A 23,884-nucleotide genomic window follows, 5' to 3' on the forward strand; every position below is an offset into this window, starting at 1 on the left:
GGGTGGTGTGTGTCAAGTGGCATTCGCATGAATGCCAGCACCCGAGGTTTCCCAGCAGAACATCGCATTGTGATGAGATGATCAATGTTATTCACGTCACCTGTCAGTGGTTTTAATGTTGTGGCTGATCGGTGTATATAACTACTGGAAAAACTGGAAATGTGATGAGGTTAGTTTAAAAAGGGAGAAAAATCCATTATTGAAATCCTGATTAAAATGCTTGAACTGTAACACCTGCAGGCCAGGGCAGGAAAGAAGGGAAAGGGTAGTTTGTGTGCAGTGGTGGTGCAGGGTAGAGAGAAAGGCGGGAGACAATATTGACATCGCCTTGATCCAATGATACTTTCCAAATATCATCTTCAGTTCTGGGTAAAGTGACTAACCCTAGATCCATACAGTCACATATTAGAAAATAAATTATAATGTGTAAATAATGAGCTATTTTTAAACACATCCCTAAAACATTACATTTTATAGGCCTTTTCAATGGAGTTCAAATTTCCTTTGTTCAGATGTACCTTTACCTTATTTCATTAAGCAGTAGATAGCTACTAGTGCGCAAAGACAACAGTTAGCCTGTTACAGCCGCCCTGAAGGACTGTTAAGCTCATGGTAAGAATGGATTTGGACAAGGGGGTGGAGCAGATGGAGAATTCCGCTCAGCTATCCGGCGGGACTCACTGAGGGACTACGATGACTGGCTCCTAGTATGGGTGGTGGACTGCTGCACTAGCTGTACTGGATGTTCACTTCAATTTTATCTTATATATATATATATATATATATATATATATATATATATATGTATATAATTAACGCTAAATTCATCAGTGATTTGGCATGCACTTACACTTTCTCTGACTTGAAGCTAATCCTCTGCCCCACCTTCAGTATATACATACAGGGAGATTGTTAGAGGTGTAGAGCACAGGGTTGGGTGCACTTCCACACATTATTTTCTGGAATGTATCTGTCTCATGGCATTCATAGATAGCTTAATGATCTGTATGTAAACTTATTGAGACACTAAAAATAAAGGGACATATCTTGCCATTAAAAATTGATATAAGTGCTGAGGCAAACAGTCAAGAGAAATATTTGCCTGTTTAATATATGCTTCACCAACTGCAGGAACCTTTCTGAATCTTTTTTTTTTCAGCTGTGTCCTAATGGATGAGGGTTGCAAACAAACATTTGATTTATATCTGCCATAATTCCTTTGGATTTATGCTCATCATGCGCTGTGTATGCAAAATCAAATTTTAAATCATTCCCTGCTTTTCTGTCAGCACAGAAGTCGCTTGCTGGGGATGAACAACTCACAAATGCAAGTGTTTAGCAGAACACCAGCTGTTTCTCTGGTGGAGACTTAGTAAAGTAGGAGTGATAAAAGCCAGGCAGGAGAGTAAGAAGTCTGAGCACGCTCTGAGAGTCTTTTGTTTGATCGCATGCTCATTTGCCAACGTGCATCCTGTTGCGGCAGCACAGGGTAAATACAAGTTTTGTCTCCATTTCCAAAGAGAAGGGAGAAAAAAGTGCTCTCCTGGAAGGTGAGTGGGAGCTATCCTTCATGACTCTGCACTGCCTTTATCTGGTACCTTTTCTTCTCTCTGATAAGCAGCTCCAGAGCCAATCATGTGGAACTTATAACTCAGACATGTGAAAGTGAAGTTTTTCCCAGGTAAAATAAGTAGAAGGAGGGAAGATGAATAATAAACTTTCCTCCAACCTTCTCTAAACTTTCTTGCTGTATTGCACACACCCTTATGCTGATCACACATTCAGCGGTCCTGGCAGCTTCTCTCCGTGTTGGCAGCAACTTGTCCACAATCTCAGCCGATCTGTGTCTGTGGCCTCAGTGCTGAATATATAAGTGACTGTTGTGCAAGCATCGGGCAGGTGGTATAGGCAGAAACAAACATGTACCTTGCTATAGCACCCACACCACCAGCAATATCACCAGCCACCACAGTCCAGCACCACGTGACGGATGTAAGAATGTTGTCCTCTGTGGAAATATTTGTGTCATTTCAGATAAGCGGCGGAGTCAGAGCTCTAAGGCTACTTGCTGCTGTCGGCAAACATTTGAGCTGTATTCATTTGCTTGTCTGTATGCCTGTGAATCCATTAGACAGATTCATTAGTTCAGGAGCAAAATGGAAAAAGTCAGAGTGATATGGCTGGTTTACAAATCTAATAACTTTTAAACACTAAGAAATATCAGTTTAACATTCTAAAATGGGAAGAAAAAGAATTAGTGTTCATCACCACAACATCTGGATGGCTGATAAGACTTTGATTTGATTACCATTAACTGGAAACAGACCGGAGTCGCCTCAAAGAGAGATGCCCTTGAATTGCCATGGAATGAATTCCCACATCGCCTCCAGACTAAAGCCTTGTGATGAAATCCACCATTTGCTATTATGACAGCAAGCAAATGACTACGTGCTTCAGCATATGAGGAAAAAGCCCAAGAGAGTGTAATTAAAAAGGTAAGAATTTAAATATTGCGAGAAGGGGTCAGAATAAATGATGTCTTAATAACAGCGAGGGTGATTTATGTGTTAACTGCGCTTTAATGCACAAAGGCAGAAACAAAAGGTTGCTGTAATTCACATGGAGTTTGTTTTAAAGCAGCATGCATAGTTTATGTTTTATCAGGATGCCTGTAATTCACTGTTGTCTTTTTTGTTTTGATCACCATAAAATGTAACATATGCGAGGGTATCCATGCAAATGTGTTGGCTTTTTGTTGACTCCAGGTCTCAAGCTGCTTATGAATAATCCAGTCTAGCTAGTTCAGTTTGACAAAGACTGTGTTTGACTCGCTTTGGATGGACATTTGTGATATTTGTAATATATGTATTGAATGCTAACATTAAAAGCACTGATTGAGACCAGGAATGTGTGTGAACGATGAAACAACTTGGGATATAACTGAATTTCAAACGGATTCTTTGTTGTTGTTGTTGTTGTTGTTTCAATGTTCATCCTGCTCTTTCAAATATGTTCACAGTGAAGGATTCTTCAGTGCCCAACTTATGTAATTTCAATGAGGTCAGGGTGGTGGATGGGCATGCGTCATGGTTAGCTTTCATGCAGGAGTCTGCAGACACAAACAATTAATGCAGGCTTTTTGAATAAAACAAGTATAACTGTCGTCTTCCCCTTTCCTTAACTAAACTTTGATATGGTTTATTTGCCATTTCCCCTTTGCTGCACCTTACATTTTGGAATCTGCATATGTTGAATAAGCAATAAAAGTCAAATGAAATGTGTTGCATTATTTTTTGGGGACAAAAAATACTCACAAAACAAAAATTCAGATATGTGACAGAATAAACAAACAAGTGACACACTGAAATATACCATCTCCTGCCAATTGATTTGTTGCACACAGTGGGTCTCATTCATGAAACGTTAGTAAATTTGTGCGTAGATTTGCACATAAAAGCCTACGTTACTAAAAACCTACTCCGGATTCATGAACACCGCGGGAAACTCAGATCTGATCGTAAACACGTGTGTATGATCGTGAATGCCAATCCATCGTAGAGTGACAGCGCGCTCCCGGTAATCAGCTATTAGCATAAATCCCCGCCCATGAATTGCCAATGACCACCATATAAGGAGGTGTAGATGCATCCAGTCGACCTGTCAGTCATGGCGCAAACGAAGAAAGGGAGAGAAAGAAAAAAGAACTTTGCGGAAGCAGAGATAGAAATACTTTTGGGTGAAGTGGAATTAAGAAAAAAATGTATTTTCATCTGTTAGCAGTGGTGTGACAGGGACAGGCAAAGCGAAGGCCTGGAGGGAGGTGACAGATGCCGTCAATATTGTCTCTGTAGTCCATAGAACCATGTCCGAGGTGAAGCGTAAATGATTTGACATGAAACTGGAGGCAAAGAAACGCATAACCTCACACAAAAGAAATATATCAGCCACAGGAGGAGGAGGCTCACAGTCGCAGCTATCAACTGCAGACGAGCGCATCGCGGGGATAACTGGAGAGACCTCTCTGTCAGGAATTATACCTGGCGGAGACAGCGACATGCCTCCACTGGAGCCTATATTTTTATTATCATCATTCAACATGTAGAAAGAACGTGTAATCTATTGAGTCGATTTACATAGATAATTCACAATCATGAACCTAATCTGGATCTTAAACCTGCCAATTGCCAACTACTTTAACTAAATGTGTTATATTTGTATCATATGTTTAGGCTATATCACGTGTTTCAAAGGCATCTGCGTATTGTGTACATAACAGAGCGCAATATGAATTTAAATTGTAATTTCCAATAGTGACAAGCATTATTTATGTGCATTCTTAAATTTACACAAGCACTACGCGTGGTCAGCAGCATGTGTAGATTTTGTTAGTAGCTACGAAAAGATCGGAGCTACTAAAATATTGATGAATGCGAGATGCATGTAAATTTCCGTCTGCGAACAGTTTACACACAAATTCGTTCTGCTCACGTTTCATGAATGAGACCCAGTGTAGGCCCAGCTTTATCGGGGAAAAAATAGGCTGCGCTCGCTGTAAATAGTTTACTGCGTCTTTTTGTATTTCAATGCCTTACATTTTGCGTAGGTCTTGTGTTGAGTAGTCTGCCAGCGAATGTAAATAGCACTGACACAGCGGTGTAGAGAGAACTACAGTAAGAGCATGAGATGAAGTACTCCATTGACGTCAGCGCTCGGTTCATTAGGAAGTTGTTACGTTGACTGATGATTGATGACTGTTCATTTCAATTGCACTCTACTGTTTAATCACAGTTTATTATTTATTACAATGTTTTTTCACATAAATATTTTTACATGCCTGTTTAGGAACTTTTTATTTCTTCTTTAAGTGACTTTCTTTTTACAGGTCCTGTCTTCTGAATGCTGTTGCTGAGGAGAACAGTACTTTGCTCACATGTATGCCTAGTGTGCATTATAAGAGTGACATATAGAGAACCTGAACTAGAAGAATATCATACTCTGATATCTGTTCATCTCAAACACAATTTCTATTCTCCTCAGGACACCATTATCTTGAGCCCTGATGTATACTGTATGTACAAATGTAAATATTGACTTTCCTTTTGGCTCTGCTTTCTGAGGAAAATGTCTGGCTCTTCAGCTGCTAAATTCTTTGCTAAGTGCACCAGCTATTTGCTTAGTCATACATTTTTGCCACAGTTGCCACATGCAGAAAAGGCTGTTCTTATCCACCATACCATTCACTATTTTATTCCCTTTTTGGAGAGGCTACGGTAGCTGTATTAAACTTATCCTCTCTAGAGTGTTTTCATTGAAGTGCTCTTGAAAAGTTCTGGCGAGCCCAATCTGGTGAGGTTTTGAGGGAAATACCAAGTCCAATTGCAAAAGGTCACAGACATCAGGTGGGTCTCTCTGAGAGAGCCAAGCCCTTATTATAGGCACTGACCTGTGAAATATCACATAGCCTGTGAGCATGCTCAGCAAAATGATGCAATTTGAGAGGATGTCACTCCTCACCCCCAGGTGACCCCTATCCTGGCACAGCGGGAGAGGAGGAGTCTGCAGCCAGAGAGTGATAACACAGAGCTTTCTCCTCTCTTGCTTTATCTTTGATGGTCCATGAATGTAGGCAAGGGAATCCCCTCCAACAATGATGGCCCTCTAAAAAGTGAGGTAGTGCAATGGCACACAATGTTTTCATTTGACCTTTACTCACTCTTTCATGGTCTGCAGTGGAAATCTTTTCTCAAGAGACAGGTTCCAACTTGTATATAACAACCTGTATAGTGAAGTTATTTAACTGGGTAACCTTGCTAATAATATTATTATTCTTAGTTACTAGCATTTCAAACTCAAGTTACAAAGTGTTTTGTAAAAGACATAAAAGCAAGAAGATGTCTTGTAACATCTAAGAACCCAAGTGAAAGCAGATGTATTGATACAATAAAAGCACAGAGTCACAGAATGAAGAGCCATCAAAAGGGTGTTTTGAACAGAGACTAGATATCTGATTTTTTTTTTTTTTTTGTGAAAAAGTGAGATTGTGTGTTTTATATTATCTCAGGTGGTATAAGCCACTTATTCTGCCAGGAATGACTGAATTCAGTAGAAGTTAACATTGAAGGCTTTCCTGTATTTTCAAATGACTACATCCAATAAGAGTACAGCACAATACTTAACTAGGGTACCAGTTTACATAGATGACTATTTCTATGACAGTTGCATGGAGGCATTGATTATGTTTGGATAAAACATCTTTGTTTCAGTAAATAGAATATTCTCCAGTATGCTAATGCAAAGGTGCACACAGACCATCCATAGGCATTTTTCATGAGAAACAGGAGCAGATTTTGGAGAGAAATGCCAGCACTCAATTCCTGGTATTCATCCCAGATGTACTGCACATGTGGCATGCTTTACACTGATTCTGATGCAAGTTTCTATTGTCACTATTACTTCAGAATTATGGATACATGCCAGTTGAAGCATAAGTTTAATATTGTAATGATAAATATCCATCTAGATAGAAAAGTATTTGTGTGTTCATTGGGTAAGAATTGTTGCGCCTGTCGGGACTGACGACCAAAAGTAGGATCTCCCCGGATATGTCTAGTTAGAAGGAAGCGAGCTTGCCAGACCTCTGCAACCCGGTCCTCATTCTGCTCCTGTCATGTCTCGCTCTATGTTATAGTTGTTTTTCACTGTCTGTTTTATTTTGTAGTATTTACCTTTCCTCTTGTTTCAGATCCCCTCTCCCGGCCCTTGTGGGTTCTCCTTCCTCCGTGATTGTCTTCCCCCGCCCTGATTATTTTCACCTGTTCCCTATTACGTGTTCTCGCTGTGTATATATAGTCCCTGTGTTTCCCCTGTCCGTTGCCAGTTCGTCTTTTGTCTTTGTACTTAGCGTTCCAGCTTTGTTCTAGTGATAAGTGTTTTACGTTTTTTTTCGACTCCTGCCTGTTTTTTCCTCGACCCTGTCTCTGCCTAACCCCTGCCGGATTTGTTTACCTTACTGACTGACCTCCTGTGTACCGAACCTGATTTAAGTAAAGACTTTTTACTTGGTCCGTACTGTGTCTAAGTCGTGCTTTTGAGTCCATACAAACTGTTGTCACCCAGTCGTCCAGGCTACATTAGCCGCTACTAGCCTAACACACTCAAATCTCTGTTCGAACTTTTGGTGGTGGAGACGATATCTCTGGTTCGGCTACAATGAGTTTTGAACTTTCTATTGACACAGGGCAATGTGAGTCCAACAATCGTTGGATTTATCCCTGCATTGCCTCCAGTGACATCACAGACAATTTATCAGATTACATATTATATTTGTAATTATTCAAGGGTAATTCCATCTATTTTACACATTAAGGTGTGTGTACAGGTCTTGGGGAGTACTACTGCATATGTGAAAAAGTAGGATAAAGCCTTTCGTGGCTTCAGAGGAAGCTACATTTAACATGATAAACTGCCTCCAGTGATGGCTTAATTACTTTGTGGGTAATGTAGGCAGTTTTGAAAAGCAGTCCACCGAATTAGCATTGCACTCACTACACTACACACAACACTACTGGGCTCATTATGCACAGTTTAAGCATGCATCAAACATGCATACAAACATACAGCAGAACCAGAGATACTACTTTTTAATTTCATGTATTCCTCTTCATTTTCATAACCTGGCATCTACATTACCCACAATGCAATGTAGGCACTGAGTGACATCTCTGGAGGCAATTTATCAGATTACATGCAGCTTCCTCTGTAGCCACAAACTACTTTTTCACATATGCAGTAGTGCTCCCCAAACCTCTAAACACACTTTAATGTGTACAATTGTTGGAATTTAACTCTAAATTAACTATAAACACTTGGATTTTCCTGTAGTAACTCAAATCTTTTTACCTGCCTAATACAGCAATGTGGTACAATGTCTCACAACAGACAGATTTAAGAAAAGAAAAGTCCAAATCGAAGCAGCAGAGGTTGAGACTGACTTTAAGTTGCTACATGCGTCAGACCAGAAAAGCTTTGCCGTTATGCAACCAGTAGCAGCTTTTCTTAGATGCTCCCTGACTGGCAAATGCTCATATCTTTCACAATCCATTGTCCAACTGTTGTCCTAGCCTGAGCAGTACTCCTCATGACTGGTAAACTGACATTTGTGTGTAAAATGTGTGTCACTTCTTGATAAGATTACTAATTATTTTCCAAGCCTGAAGCAACTAGTGCCGCACAAAGATCTCCCTACCAGTTGTCTATTGCCACTTCACACTTCATAATCACTTTAATTTTTTTTGTGACACTATTTTCAGGCACTTATCCTCATAATAAACATTTCTTCATACCGAACATCATTACAAATGTAATCAGCATGTTAATAGGAGACAAATAAGAGTGAAGAGAATGCTCTTTTTGTTTTTAACAGTTCAGCGTTAATTTGCTGTAGGCAAGAATTAGACCAATTAAATCAAAATAATTAGACTCAAATGCCTGATCATTCGGTGTAAAAATTTGCCTTAATGAAATGGGACAAACTGACTAAGAGAATAGCAATATTACCTGGAGGGTAAAATGAAAAGTCGGACCATTACAACATGGTTTTTAGTAGTGTGGTGATATCATTTGGAAGTCCATTGGGAGAGAGCTGTTGAGAGTTATTCTCAAAGATATTGTTTGAGCTATCTCAGACCACTGAGAGCATAATACTGCATGCACTGCTGAGAAAGCGAGGCATTTGTTTGTGGCCTTGAGTTTGGCATTTCAAAGCCCTCAGTTTGGCATTACAACCATTGCCATCTTAGTTTTTGGAGCCAGAAGTGACCATATTTGGACTAGAGGGTGGAGCTGTGGAGGATATCCTGATAGGATCTGACTTAGAACCAGAGGACATGCTGTGGTAGTGACTTGTCAATCACAAGGTAGCCATGACTGAAGCATACCATGATTTTTCAGAGTCAGATATTGATCTCAGGAAGGCAGTTCAGTCCATACATACAACTCCAAAACTCAAAGGCATAACACTTAAATGTCAAAGGGAACGAATCACATACGTAGGTCAATACAGTGCAAATGACGAGCAGCAATAAACAAAACGGTCACACCAGCTGCAGCGCCCATCAACATGTTCATATTCAGACCAATGACTACTCAGTATTCATTAATTCAGGCGGACTGCATCTATTTCCGTGTGTCTTGCACGGTTGAGATGCTATCATTCCGACAAAAATCTCTCTGTAGACTGTGACTATAAAATCAGACTATATATGGTATGCTATTATACTGATGTACTCGCTCTAACATGTGATCACCCGCAGGCTGACTCATACAGATCAGTCACGTAGTCACACACTATATGATCACGGCCCAGACATACATAGACAAGATAACAGGAAACACCCTTAAATACAGAAGGTGATAAACAACCTTATTTGTACAAAACATAGACATGCATGATAACAGATAACTGCTCAACAACAGACACACATACAGAGGGCCAATCAGATAACTGATCACACGAGACACATGAGGCCCACATACACATCATTGTTCCAGAGAAAAGGGGGAGAGAGAGTAATACTGATGTACGTTAGCGTTATGCTAGACAACATGGAAAAACGACATCCGTCATGCACACAACAAGCAGCAGGTATTGCGAAACTGATTCAAAAAACTGCGCATATTGTAATGGGGCACCAGTTACATATTCTAACAACACACAGCGTCGTGGCATACGTTAATTCGCAGACATTTACGCTGACGGCATTGAGACAAAGACGACTAAGCAAAATCCTAGAAGCACCAAATCTGGTATTCACACATGAAGGGATCAATATGGCAGACCAGATAGGGATAGGAGAACCACATGAGTGCGCGGATAGGGTGCTTAAAGAAGAAAAAGTACGACCAGACTTGCAAACAGAACCAATTTCAGGAGCCAGACAGTTGTATACAGATGGCTGCTGTTTTAGACACGAACAAGACGGCCTTAAAGCGGCATATGCAGTAGTGGAACAAACCCCGAGCGGCATAGTCACGGTAAGAGCTGAGAAACTTGAAGGACAACAGTCCGCGCAGAGAGCAGAAGTGTTAGCAGTCATAGCAGCATTACAAGAAGGTGAGGGTCAGGAAGTGAACATATATACTGACTCAGCATATGCAGTGAGCGCGGTGCACGTAGAACTAAAGCAATGGCTCAGAACCGGTTTTCTAACAGCAACTAACAAACCGATAAAACATGAAACAGAGATGAAAAAACTAGCCGAGACCTTACTTTTGCCAAGCAAAGTGGCCATAATTAAGTGTAAGGGACATGAAAAAAGTAACTCAGACACAAAACTAGGAAATGACGCAGCAGATGAAGCAGCCAAAACAGCAGCAGGGTATACCTCGAACCTAGTTATGATGTGCGCAGAAGCTGAGGAAGGAACTGATATGTCAAAACTGATTGTTGAACAAAACCAGGCGTCTCCACAAGAAAAGACACTGTGGAAAGCTAGAGGAGCTACCGAAGTCGAAGGCTTCTGGAGAAGCCCAGATGGCAGACCTATTCTGCCACCAGGTATCAGACAAACAGCAATAGCGGAGGCGCATGGAGTGGGACATGTGGGGGTGGCTCAGATGATGAGAAATCTGGAACATTGGTGGCACCCATATCTAAAAGACATGACAAAACATTTTGTGAATACATGTGAACAATGTAACAAATACAATGCCAGACCAACAGTGAAACCACACCCTGGGCGTTTCCCGTTGGAGACAAAGCCAGGGAAAGAAATCATTATTGACTACACAGACATGATCACGTCAGTGAAAGGGTATAGATACCTGTTAATGTGTGTAGATGCATACACAGGGTGGCCAGAAGCCTGGCCGACCAGGAAGGAAGATAGTAAGTCAGTGATAAAGTTTTTGGTGAATCAGTACATTCCAAGACATGGTTTTCCAGAAAAGATAAGATCAGATAATGGTACACATTTCAAAAACCAAGACCTACAAAAGGTAGAAGAGATGCTGGGGCTCCAGCATAAATTTGGATCTGTGTATCATCCTCAGTCACAGGGGAAGGTAGAACGAATGAATCAAACAGTCAAAAACAAATTGGCAAAAATCTGTGCACAGACCAAACTCAATTGGCTAGATGCGTTGCCATTGGCATTAATGACAATCCGGAGCTCCATAAACCAATGTACTCGTTTCACACCCCACGAGTTGCAAACAGGCAGACCATTTCCGGGTCCACACTCCCGTTTGCCGGGAGTATCACATGTGACACAAGATCTAACCCATAAGTTGTATTTTCTTGAACTTCACAGTCTTGTTGCAGCTTATGCAGAACAGGTGGGGAACCATCGAGGAGAGGACCGGAGCACAGTAGAACCTCTGGCCGACTGGGTGTTGCTCAAGGTCATCAAACGTAAGTGGTCGGAACCAAGGTGGACCGGCCCGTTTCAGGTGACAGAGAGAACCTCGCACGCAGTTCGACTAAAAGGCAAAGGCGACACCTGGTATCACTGGAGTCAGTGTGCTGGGACAGAAGCTCCAGAGCGGTCGTTGGGCGAGACACATCGTGCCCTACGGGAGCACCAACATAAAGCGCCGGCGGGGGCGGAAGAAAAAAGCCCACCGGTCAACAGAGGGGCAAAATAATCCCCTGGTGGCAAAAGGGGGTGAGGTGGTCTACCCAAACCCCGACGGGAGACAGTGAAATAAGCGTGTCTCTCCTCCACGTAGCGTGCCAAGCTACCAATGCAAGCAGATAGCAGATCTGTCTGGAAGACAGATGTCCACGACAGCATTACATCTCTGCATCTTCTGTTGGGTTTGCATTTTGATAGTTTTCGGATGGGCCCTACATAACTTATATTCCACAGGGTCCACCAAACTGTGACACCGTGACATCTTTTATTACATTTTCAACACTGTGTGCTAATTGCTAAGAGTTGGATGACAAAGTGTGTGAGGGAGTAAATCAGTTCCGGGGGTAACCCTGCCCGGGACAAAACGGGTAACACTGACTGCTGTCATCGCAGAAAGTTTGGCTTGCTAATAGACTTTTCCTAACTGTGTGTGTTTTATTTTTTTTTTTGCTTTTGTCGCGCTCAGGGTCTTTTTGCTGGTACTGTGTTGATCTCCTAAAGGAGATCAAAAGGGGGAATTGTGACTATAAAATCAGACTATATATGGTATGCTATTATACTGATGTACTCGCTCTAACATGTGATCACCCGCAGGCTGACTCATACAGATCAGTCACGTAGTCACACACTATATGATCACGGCCCAGACATACATAGACAAGATAACAGGAAACACCCTTAAATACAGAAGGTGATAAACAACCTTATTTGTACAAAACATAGACATGCATGATAACAGATAACTGCTCAACAACAGACACACATACAGAGGGCCAATCAGATAACTGATCACACGAGACACATGAGGCCCACATACACATCATTGACCAATTAGGAATAGGCAAAAGCAACGCACCCACATTAGTAGGCGTAGCTAAGAACATGCTTAAGACAAGGAAATCCCTAGACACGAGTCAGTTCTGTTTGGTGACAGGTGCAGTTGCATGTATTGTACTGAACAGATCTCCACACTCTGCAGACTGTGCAATAAACTTCTTGTGCTTTACTTCAACTCTCTGACTGGTTCTTTGCTGCATCAACGGACTCGGTGAGGCGGTGTTTGGACCGCGCTCAACAAGACTGAGAGACAGACATATCACAGCACACATAACAAAGTACTCAAAACTGCCTTTGTGAAAGTCACTGCTACAGTTGGTGTCTCCAGGACCACAATTTGCCACACACACACACACACACGCACACACAGCCAGATAAATGCCCCTGGTATTAATCTTATGGATGCCATAAGATTATGTTGTGAGAGAGATCCTGACCCACAATGCATCATGGAAAGTGACAAGGACTCTGTGAGTTCAAGTCTTTTGCTCGAAATCACATCCTGTAATCAACTTCAGTAAACGTCGGCAACTACACGGCGGCTCTCACTGCCGGGGGCGGACTCTATTTTCCGGGGAGAAGTGCGACGAGGAGTCGGTGAGGTTGAATGGCCAGGTCGCGGTATTTCTCCACAAATACATTTGGCGATTTTCTTCATAGAAGTTGCCAAAGACACTGCCCACAACAACAATACTATGGAAAGTGACAAAGACATTCTGACTTCCAGTTTGTTGTTCGAAATCACATCACATTACATTCCGTAAACAATAAGACAGCTGGCTGTCAATACAGGGGAGGAACGCAGTGTTCCGGTGGGGTGGGGGTGCGTGACAAAGAGTCGGTAGGGATTAGTGGCCGGTCGAGTGCGATGTTTATATGAAAACACAAGACTTGCAACTACATTACTGTTGTTTTCTTATAACCTTAGTGTGTGGGATTTTTTATCTTTATTTTCAAAGCCTATAGTTCTACAACAAAACAGATCCCTCTAATGAAGGATCTGTTTTGTTGTTAGACTCAGGAGGCAAAGGGAAAAATATTGTATCATATATTATTATATTATTATTATACTATTGGATCATATTCATTATAATGTACAAAAATGATCTTTTCAGTGAGAATTCTCAGTGAACTGCAGCAACATTCTAGAATTCTACTGGGGTCTAGAGGGTTAAGGTACGTTTGTATTGACTTCACTTCCAGAGCCGGAAGCTCCATCCACAATTTATACAGTCTATGGTTTTAATTGAGCCCCCAAGAATAGAGCTGAGCTGTGAACTGATTTTTGACAGGGTATTGCAATCTTGACTCTCAGTTCAGTTTGAGGAGTCAGTGTTTATTCACGTACTAAACATTTCTTATACTTTAACTATATCTTTATATGTGCAATAATATCTGACTCATAGTACTATGAGCATAACATAATAAATAAGGGCTGGATTGCTTTATGCTTTTGTGTGTTGTGGTAATGCAAAATAATCAAACTTTCCAGCTCAGTAATTCAGTAACACACTGTAAGCACAGAAAACAAGTGCTGCATATGCTTGTTTTGCAAAAAGTACAAGTATAGGATATGTCAAATTTGTGCATTGATTGGAGGAAAATACAACCTGACGTTGTTGTTGGCATTAATTTACCCAAGTCTGAATACCTGCAAATGAGTACAGGGGTTGTCATATTTGATAAATTCTCATCCACAGAGGGACAATACTCCAGAGGCCAGATGAGAGAGGCTGAACAACTTTGAAGAAGAATTGTTTGCTGAGTTGATTTATTGTCAACAATGAGTAGCTCGCCTTTCTTTCTTTCCACTCAAACCACGCACATATGAAGGCTCTTTTGAAAATTATGCATGGACTGACTGATCAGCTTTCATTCTTTAAGGTCAGGATGTTCATTAAAATTGACAGACTGACTGGGCAATACTTTGAGGTGTTGCCACTGCCTTGACCTTTGCAAAAAGGCAGCTTTAGACTTGCTATTTGAGCCATCTTGCCGTGAAGTGATAAACATTCACTTCAACTGCTCCTCTTCAAACCTTATCAGAGCTGTGATCTCAATTAGCCGGACAGACAGACAAATCATGAAGCGGACCTGACATGAGACAGCAAGGTTTCTCTGCACTGCCACAGTTGAGCTGATTCAAGAAAATGGCTGCTACGTCTTCTGTCTTTCTCTTTTTGATTCCTTTTTAACATACACAATGCCTCTCTTCAGGCAGTGACAGACTAGAAATTCAGGCCAGGATGGACAGCTGCCCCCCTCACTGTAGTTTTGTGGGTGAGTGACAGGGCTGGGAGTGCTGCCAATAACGCTGATCTTCAACCGCTGTGATGTCCCTGTTCTCACATCATGGATAAGTTACTTCAGCTGATTACGTCTTCCCTTCAGAATTAAACTGTCATGTGCATTTAACTGTGATGACAGTGCCAGGGTTTATGTGAGTCCAATCATCACCTATTTGTGTCACAAAATGATCTCTGTAGCGGAGGACAACACTCAGACATCCTGTTCGTATTGTTGGCTTGCCTTAAATGTACTACGTTGAAATCTGCAAGTACTTTATGCAGCTACCAGCTTATGCAGTGTGCATAACCCTGACCTGAACTGCACTTTGTCGACTGCTTTAGTATTTTTGTGCCTTTTGTCCTGTAGTAGAGGACTTGTGTGGAAGCTGTGGAGCCTGCAAGGTAGCCAGGTTGTCATCAACTAAAGCTGCTTAGGAAACTATCACTGTCTTCTTGTTAGACCATCTTTAATAACCAAGACTTGAATGAAAACCTCTGTCACACCTGACAGTTTTGGGTTTTTTTTTTCCTGAAGGGACCTAGCTATTCTTCAAACAGCTAGAATACATTTGAATGAATTGTTGACTGAATGGAGGTAAGCACTAGAGCACGGATACGTGACCCAAACACATCAGGACCTGTCGGTACCTGACCACAGGACGATTTTTTTTAGAACAAAATCAAATTTTTGTTATTCGCATGTTTATCGCATTATCAGAATAAATACTTGGATGGAAACGCCAGAAATTCGAAAAAAAGGCAGTAAATTCGCAAAAAAGTTTTTACGCTTGGAGGGGGTGGATTTGTCAGCGTATCGATAAAAGGAAAATGCGACTTTTTGTTATGGAAACAGGTTTTGCGAATAAATCATGACTAACCTGGATGTGACGTCATGGTACGACGTCCCAAAAGTCCTTCACCCGGCGACATTCCCAAACAAATGGAGAACGACGCGGTCTCCCTCCAGCAAACTCCGACAGCACTCGTAACATTAAAAATCTTCTTTTCCTTCTCCTCTTCATTAGGGTTTTGTAGGCTGTGAACGCTGACAAAATTGTAGCTAATGTTCTCCCAAGAGCCGACAGGTTCACCAGTAAATTGTCCATGATGTTGAGTGTCAGCTGAGTGTCAACTGTCAGCTGAGTGTCAACTGTTGTCATGGATACATTCACGCTCTCTTATGACGTAATCTCAGTGCGCACTCCTCCTCTCCCAATAATCGCAAAACAATAACGAATGGAAACGGGCATAAATTCGCATTTACTTTTTGCGCATTTTCACAAAATCTGCTCTTAAATTCTATACATTTGGATGGAAACCCAGTGAATGCCTTTTCACAGTCATCTGTATTGTATATGTTTGTAGGTAAACATATTAGCTGTAACCATGGTAACAACTGCATGACAGGGTAACGCAAACGCAGTACTTCAACTTACAATCACTGCGTTTGGGTCGGGCTCGGTTACTACTCTCTCAGACGCTCTAGTTAATCACCGAACCCAGTCCACTACCATTAGACCTTCTCTCTCTGACCTCTCATATTACTCAGTGGGAAATAACTTTAGCAAATTAACTGTCAGCTTTGTAAATTCCTTGTAGCAGTAAGTTAACAGCGATGATACCAGCAACAGCAAACTTGGAATGACTCACCCTCCTTTTCAGTCTTCCAGTAATGACCAGGCAGCACACTGAACTCATGCTTGCATTAGCTGATAGGAATAGGCTGCTTCATTCATGCTTCACCCTCCCTGACTCATTCATCAGCTGCTTGGCTACAAGCTTTCTAGGATCATCTAATCATATTGACCTGTTATAAAATGACACAACTCACTATTGCTTATGAGTACTGCTGATACAACAAACAGCAACTGAGCCACCAGGATTGGAGCCTGTTTGTAAAGCAAATTTGGTGTAAAGGCCGCACAAGGTAGCCTCTAGAAGAGCTGTTTATTTGAATTATGTTATCCCATTCAAGGAGCCAACATGAAGTCAGCTGCCTCAGCCCCATCTTTAAACAGGGCATCTATGTCTCCTTAATACATCCATGATGTCAACGCTGTTTACTGCCTCAGCTCTCTCCACCCAAGCTGAGTTATCTAAAAAAATACAGATTATAAACAGCCCTAAACAGTCATTACCAGAGCTACTGTGTTAACAGTTTGAGTAAAGCATTTAGAACGCACCCAACAAAGCCAACCAACCAGAGACGGAGTAGGGTGGGTCTTGCGAGAACATGAGTGGGATCAATAATAACGCATCCCTGCCTCCTCCTTACATAATACATTTTTTGTTCTATTGGTTTAACTTAGATCTAATATTCATGTATATTACAGGGGATTTGTTCTCCAAAGAGAATCCTCATTGCATTATTGCTGCATTGATTATTTGATAGCTCCCTCAAAGAGCAGAGCCTTTAGAGGCACCATTGAATATAACATGAGGGGGCACCATGTTAGTTCATGGAGTGTGAAGTAAGGCAATGCAGCTGCCTTACTTCACACTCCATGAACTAACTCACTACAGAATATCAGCAAGACTGCTTTTTCTTTGCACATATCCAAACACCAAAAGACTAACTAATTTGGACCCTGAGGCAAAACAGCGACAGTAGCTGTCTAAATACAAAAAATGACTACCAGTCACTTTGGCACCACTTATCTTTCTTTAACTACGTCAAGCTGGGGCAGAGTCAACCCACTCCGAAAACTGCTAATATTTTATGCTTTAAAGGATTGTCAAAAAAACATCATACAGATGGAATAACATTTATTTCTCTTTAGGCAAATCAAAAATAATAGATGGGATTGAATGTCCTTGAGTAGTAAACAAACATATGACTCTTTCTCTATTTTTGTCAAACAATAAATGATACAAAAAAATCTCCCAGTTTCCTCATCTAACTACTCGTCCTCAGCCTTCCACTCTTTGATCTGTTGGCTATTTGTAATCAGTTTAGAGACACCAGTTATGATCTGAGCATATTATCCCACAGTCAAATGTAATGCTTTTAAAATACCAGGATGCTCAGTCGCACCCCTTTAGTGACTTAGCTTACTTAGCTTAGCTTACTCAGGGCGCACTCACACTAAGCAATCCGTACTGTGCCCAAGCACTTTTGATCCCCAAAGGCAAGTTTGTTTGACTAGTGTGAGCGCGGTACAGTTGCTCATGAACAAGTACAAGCACAAGTACATAAGGTGGACACGTATGTACAAGAGGTAACTGGGCTCAGGCCTGGTTGGGGCCGGAGCTACGTGAGTGCAGGCCAGTGGGGGGACTGAGGAGGAGGGACAATTGTCGTTCGGTACAGTACGGAGCAACTGGGGTGTGTGCGAGCTTCTCCTTTCTCCTTTTCCAGTGTTCCCTATTTTCAGTTGTTCCCAATAAGAAGCAAGCCTTTGCGACAGCAGAAGGCCTTCAGAAAGGCCACCATTGCTTTTTTTCTTTTTCCTGGCCTAGGTGATAATATTCACAGTATTTTTGTTTCCTACGGATCATGTTATCTGCCCACATCCTCCTTGCTGTGATGTCCTGATGTCGAATAAAACATAAACGGATAGCAAACCGCAAAGGGGCAGTGTCGATCATAGATATTGTTGTCTTAGAGATAAGACGCACATGCAGCATTGTTTCTCTCATTGCACAAGTGCTTCATTCCAGTGCTCCCGAGCGAAAAAGCCAGCACTTTTCTGCCCAAAAAAATCACTATGTGGACACAGGCCCTTAAGCAGGCAGATTTTTATCAGTCATTGCTAACTGCCTAATAAAGCTTGAATGTTTCAAGCTGACTTGTTTCAAGACGAGAATCCTGCTAAAGGGGTCTTAAATGTTCAGTTGAAGGCTGAATAGCCTCCATAATATGGTGATAATAGACTGAGACTTAAGTTACATGTCACAGACAATAGTTTGCATGCTCATCAGTTGATGATCTATATAGAAGACATGTACTATACATAAACAGCATTGTATTGCAGTGTAGAAAAATGAAAGATCTAATATTTTTTTCTGTTTGTTTAGCTTACATCAGCCCATCCTCATCAGAATAAATGACCATATAGGTTGGCTGTGAAAGTAGCTTATTGCGACCCATCTTTAAGTTTTTTATTAGGCAGTGACCTCAAGTGGCTGTAGCAATTATTACAACAGCAAAGGAAGAAGTCAGGCAAAACAAAATAAAAGCAACAAAGCCAGCAAAAGGAGGACATCTGGGATGGCTGATAAGGTTAAACAAGCACAGGATGTTAACAGAGGGTATGAGTTTGAAAAAATAATTAATCGTATCATTTTTCTTTTGATAACAGATGAAAATGGGTCGCACAGACCCGAACACCATACAAGGGTTAAACTCCAATAGCATCCAGGACTGTCTACCACACAGTGTATATGCTAGTAAACCACTACAGTATGTAGTTAGCTAATGAAGCCTTGGAGTAATATTTGGGTTTAGGTTACTACTGTAGCTTGTAAGCTAGTTAGGCAGATATGCTAACAATTATAATAACTCCTATATTTTTGGTTCTGGGAAAGCTACAAAAAGGCACCACCTCTTTAAATGCAGAGTAGCCTATCACTCTTACTACAGCCCCTTGCACACCACTTCAGCATTTGAAGAAATCCAAAGCATTAAAACTAATTGTACGTAGTTACAGTTGCTAAGCTATATGGTTGGACATCGCTGTCGTGGGAGGACCCACTGACCTAAAGCACACTATTCCCCTTAAACAAAAACCAGGCCAAATCTTGTCCAGGAGGATGCTTTCGTGTGTGTCATCATCCTAAAAGTCTGACAAAAATATTTGTATGTCTGTTACACAATCCATCCAGATATGAAAATGGGTTACATGCAATTTCAACTCATTAAGGATGTTTTACCCATCCTTTTGCTGTATATTTTTAACTCTTTGCAAGCACTCTTGATATGTGTTTATTCCCTTGAGGGGCGAGGAAGGGGAAGTACATCAGATAATACACTAGAACAAGAGCATGGCAAACAGCATCCTCCAGTCTGAGTGTCCTGTTTGACCGTGCATGACAATATAACATTCTATTCACAGCACAGATGAGTGGGTGAGTACAGGACACAGTGATTGGAGACAGTTGGAAAGAGATTGATGGTTCAAAGTTGTACCAGAAAATCAATGAGTGGGCAAAACAGAGAGGAAGACCTAGCATATGTTTTAAGGGTTTACCACAGTGGGTCAAGTCAGATGCTGTTAGTTGTCAGTCTCTAGAAGATATATTATCTTGACTGATCAGTTAGCTAAAACATCAAGCAAATCATGGGATAGTCGTACAAGGCCAATTCTACCCTTTGACCCCCTGAGCAGAGTTACAGGATTCAAAGGCATTTACTTGTAAATATGTTATGAATAAAAATTTCCTTTCAACTCACCTCCAAAGAGTGCTCTCAGTTACACTGCCAATATGAAAGTCGTACAGCTTGGTAAGAATCAATATCACCTGTAAAGAGAGGAAAATCAAACCATTACAATCTTTGCATCAGGCACTCACAGTAAATAGTGAATGAAGCAGCAGAGTCTTGACTGACATCAAAGAATATCACTTTTGGTTATTTGCTTCTTACAGCCCTGGTCTAATACCAGGATCAAAAGTCAAGGAGTTCAAGTTTCTTCTGGTCTTGTTCACGAGTGAAGGTACAAAAGAAGAAGGGTACCCTTCAACAGAAGGGTAAGTGCCTCATCAGAAGATGTGGATGCTTCCCTGGACTGTTGTTGCGGAGAGCCTTACGCCAGGTTCAGACAGGACGCCGAAGCGCCGCAAAGCACCGCGCTCGGAAATTCTCGCGAGCCACGGCCCTTCTGTTCACACCAGACACGAATTTCTCTGCGCCAGTCGGCGAGCGGCTCTGCTCCTCAGCTGTTCTGTAGTCACACTTGGAGCTGTTTTTTCACCATAGGAAAGTAAATAACCACATAAAATTACAACGCCATGTTTTCCTGACAACTGTAAATGTATGTCCACTTCATAGTAATGAGTAGTTTTCTGTCAATCGAGGTGTTTAATTATCGAAAATAGTTTTATTTTGAAATTTGTTTTATTTTGAAAATCGACCGGATTCTCTCATTGTTACTTTGTTTGACTTCCTGCCCGGCTTGACACATTCGGCCGGCATGTGAAAAAAATAGACCAGACGCAGAAACGATCGCTGCATGGCGCGCGGCGGCAGCGGAGCAGAGCGCCGCGGCGCTTCCTATGTGAACGACACCATTGGTTAACATGAGCGCCGAATCGAAAATGGCTCCACTCCACGGCGCTTCGCAGCTAATCGCGGCGCTTCGGCGTCCTGTCTGAACCCGGCGTTACGCTCTCGATATCAGTTGACATTTTTTCCAACTTTCAAACCTTTCCAAATTGCACCTATGGTCATGAGCTGTGGGGAATGACCAAAAGAATTAAATGACAGATACAGGTGGCCAAAATGACTTGTCATCACAGGGTGTCTGAGCTCACCCTCAAAGCATTAGTTTGACATTTTACTTTTCTGCTCAGAGGTAGTTGAGAAAATCAATACCACTCTCATTTCTATGCACTAAAAGTAATACCACAGCCAGTAGGCAGTTTGGTTAGCCTAGTACAAAGACAAGGAGAAACAGCAGGTCTTATATGTTTAATCACTATAAAAGCGACCTTTTGGAGTCTTGTAGACACTCAGGTTGGCAGGCAGCATGCAGGAAGTCAAGAAATAATCTGGCACACAACTTCTCATCTAACGCTCAGCAAGAGGGTGAATAAGCATTTTACCAAAATATCAAACTTATTAGAAAAACTTAAAGACAGATTTAGGACTGTAATGTGAGGGTTCGTTGGTGGTGACTGGATCACGCTTGATAAAAAAAGACAGCAGGATGGAGATGGATAACTTCTTGAGCAGTGCTTTACTGTCCTCCATGCGAAAGCAGCTCCACAACAACACCACTTCCTGGCTCTCATTCATTCTCATTCTCATTCAGCATGTAAATATGTTAATAATAATTCTGTAAACATCAATATGTAAATAGTTAACTTCTGAAATATATGAATTAACTTTACTTCTGAATCTTACAGAACTCAGACATCTTGAAGAGGAGAAACACTATTCCTTTGCATTGAAAGAAGCCAGTTAAGCTTCTGATCAGGATTCCTCCGGGCTACCAACTGGTGAAGATATTCCTTGCACATCCAGCTGGGAGGACACCCTGGGGCAGACCCAGACCACATGGGAGGAATTACTGTGTGGCTTGGGATTGCGTCTGGAAAAGCTGGAGGACGTTGCTATGGAGAAAGACATCTTTCTGCCACCTCACTTATAGCCCTTTCAGGCACAAAAAAGAACAAATCTCTTTCAGTAAACATACATGAACATTGGAAGTTAAATTAGTTAAATATTTCTAATTAAATCAATTATTATCATAAGGAGGAAGCTGGGGTTAAAAGAGCCATGGTACTAAACAACAATGTGACAACAGCACCATGTACCATGTACTCTGAAACCTGTCTCACTGACAAATTGTTGATCACAAATCGCATTGTGGTTTGAAGTTGTTTTAGCATGCTGGACCTGGATAAGTGATGGGAAGTGAATTGAAGGATTTTCCTTTTAAGTAAGTTAGTGGACAAAAATACATTTCCTACCTCCACCAGGGAGGTTGTGTTTCCCCCATGTCTGTTTGTTTGTTGGTTTGGCAGCAGGATTACAGAAACACTACACAATGGATTTCCATGAAACTTGGATGGAGGATGGGTCTCAACCAATAATAGTGCCTATTTACTTTTGGGACAGCTCTGGATAAAGGGATGGATCCAGGAACTTTTTCAGACATGTTAAGGTGGCTGATATCTATGAGTGAGTACAATTTGATGTAAATCCTGCTGATCTTAGTTATAGTTGAGCATTTATGGGTGGTTTAAAATTAAAGTGATACAGGGCTATCAAGTTTGATATTGGATTAGACTTGTGCCGTTTTTCCATTACATCTGCAAGCCTGACTCTTCTTGTTTTGACACGGCTGCCCGGTGCGGCTGGGATTTTGCATTTCCATCACAACTGGTCTACCTGCTGAAGGTGTGTCTTAAACCAATGACACACTTGTCTCTCCCCGCAGTACTTTTGAAGAATCACCACTAACAAAGTGGCTCCGCTATTTCCAGTTACAAACACTTTTCATTTGCTACAACTTCTTCACAATAAAAGCCCCCCCTTATTTAGTCATTCAAAAGCTTTTATTAGGAAGCAGCATTACAGGAAATGTTGTGTTTTACCCAGCAGTAACTAAACAGTAAACATGACTCCCAAAAAACTAAAAGTGAACACGATGAAATGGTAAAACACAGCAGATGTTTGAAAGAACAAACAGGATGAGAGAAACTAAAGAGATTCAGTTAGAAGCTACAAAAGTCCTGAGAGCTGAACACACTGACTTTTAAAAACGTCTTTCTCTTAGGTTTCCTGCACAGACATGAGTTGAGTATCAATTTGAGGGGGAGACGGGTGCTTGTTAGGGGTTGGCTGCAGTTGCAAGATGTCACGGCAGCCCGCTTGGAGGCCGGGCAGGCGTGGCTTGGCCCTACTCCAGAGCAGGACTATTGGCAGATTGGCTTAGCTCAACTCGGCACAGCAAATCAGCGCGGCTCGGTTTGACTTGGCGCGGCCAAAAGTGCTGGTGGAAAAACAGCATTGGTGACCACTGGGCCTTGAAGGAGGTATGCACTCTACTGAGTGCCTCTCTAGTTATATTGTAATCCCATATGACCCCACCATTTATGTCCTAAAAAATCAACAACTTTCTGTTTCTGTATGTTGAAATGTTGCTATGTTGTTAATACGCACTCAACACTTGCTGCAGCTGTTTCACAGTAAAACATTATGTATGGTTTTCACATTTTATTTATTGTACATTCTATATTTGGACATTATTGTCACTGTTTTTTTCTTGCAAAGCCATATATGCACTGTTACCCCGCTTAAACTCATATTAAATTAAATACAATTAAAACAAAACTGCGCCTTCTCTATCTCGAACACAAACCATACTCCTTAAAGTCTGTGACAAAAGAACAAATTGCATTAACAGTAATTTGAATTCTTCCCAACACCAGTAAGGAAAACACCTAAAGGTTCTGTGAGTA

General features: G+C 41.5%; 1 protein-coding gene across 1 annotated transcript in view; it reads right to left on the reverse strand.

Moving 5' to 3' along the window:
- sorcs3a (sortilin related VPS10 domain containing receptor 3a) overlaps window positions 1-23,884 on the reverse strand; it is a 288,150-nt gene that overhangs the window by 159,913 nt on the left and 104,353 nt on the right. The window contains exon 3 of the mRNA XM_073476289.1: window positions 20,151-20,218. Coding sequence (XP_073332390.1) covers window positions 20,151-20,218 — 68 coding nt within the window. The remainder of the gene's footprint in view (window positions 1-20,150; window positions 20,219-23,884) is intronic.

This window comes from Pagrus major, chromosome 1, assembly GCF_040436345.1.
Source record: "Pagrus major chromosome 1, Pma_NU_1.0".
Classification (NCBI taxonomy): domain Eukaryota; kingdom Metazoa; phylum Chordata; class Actinopteri; order Spariformes; family Sparidae; genus Pagrus; species Pagrus major.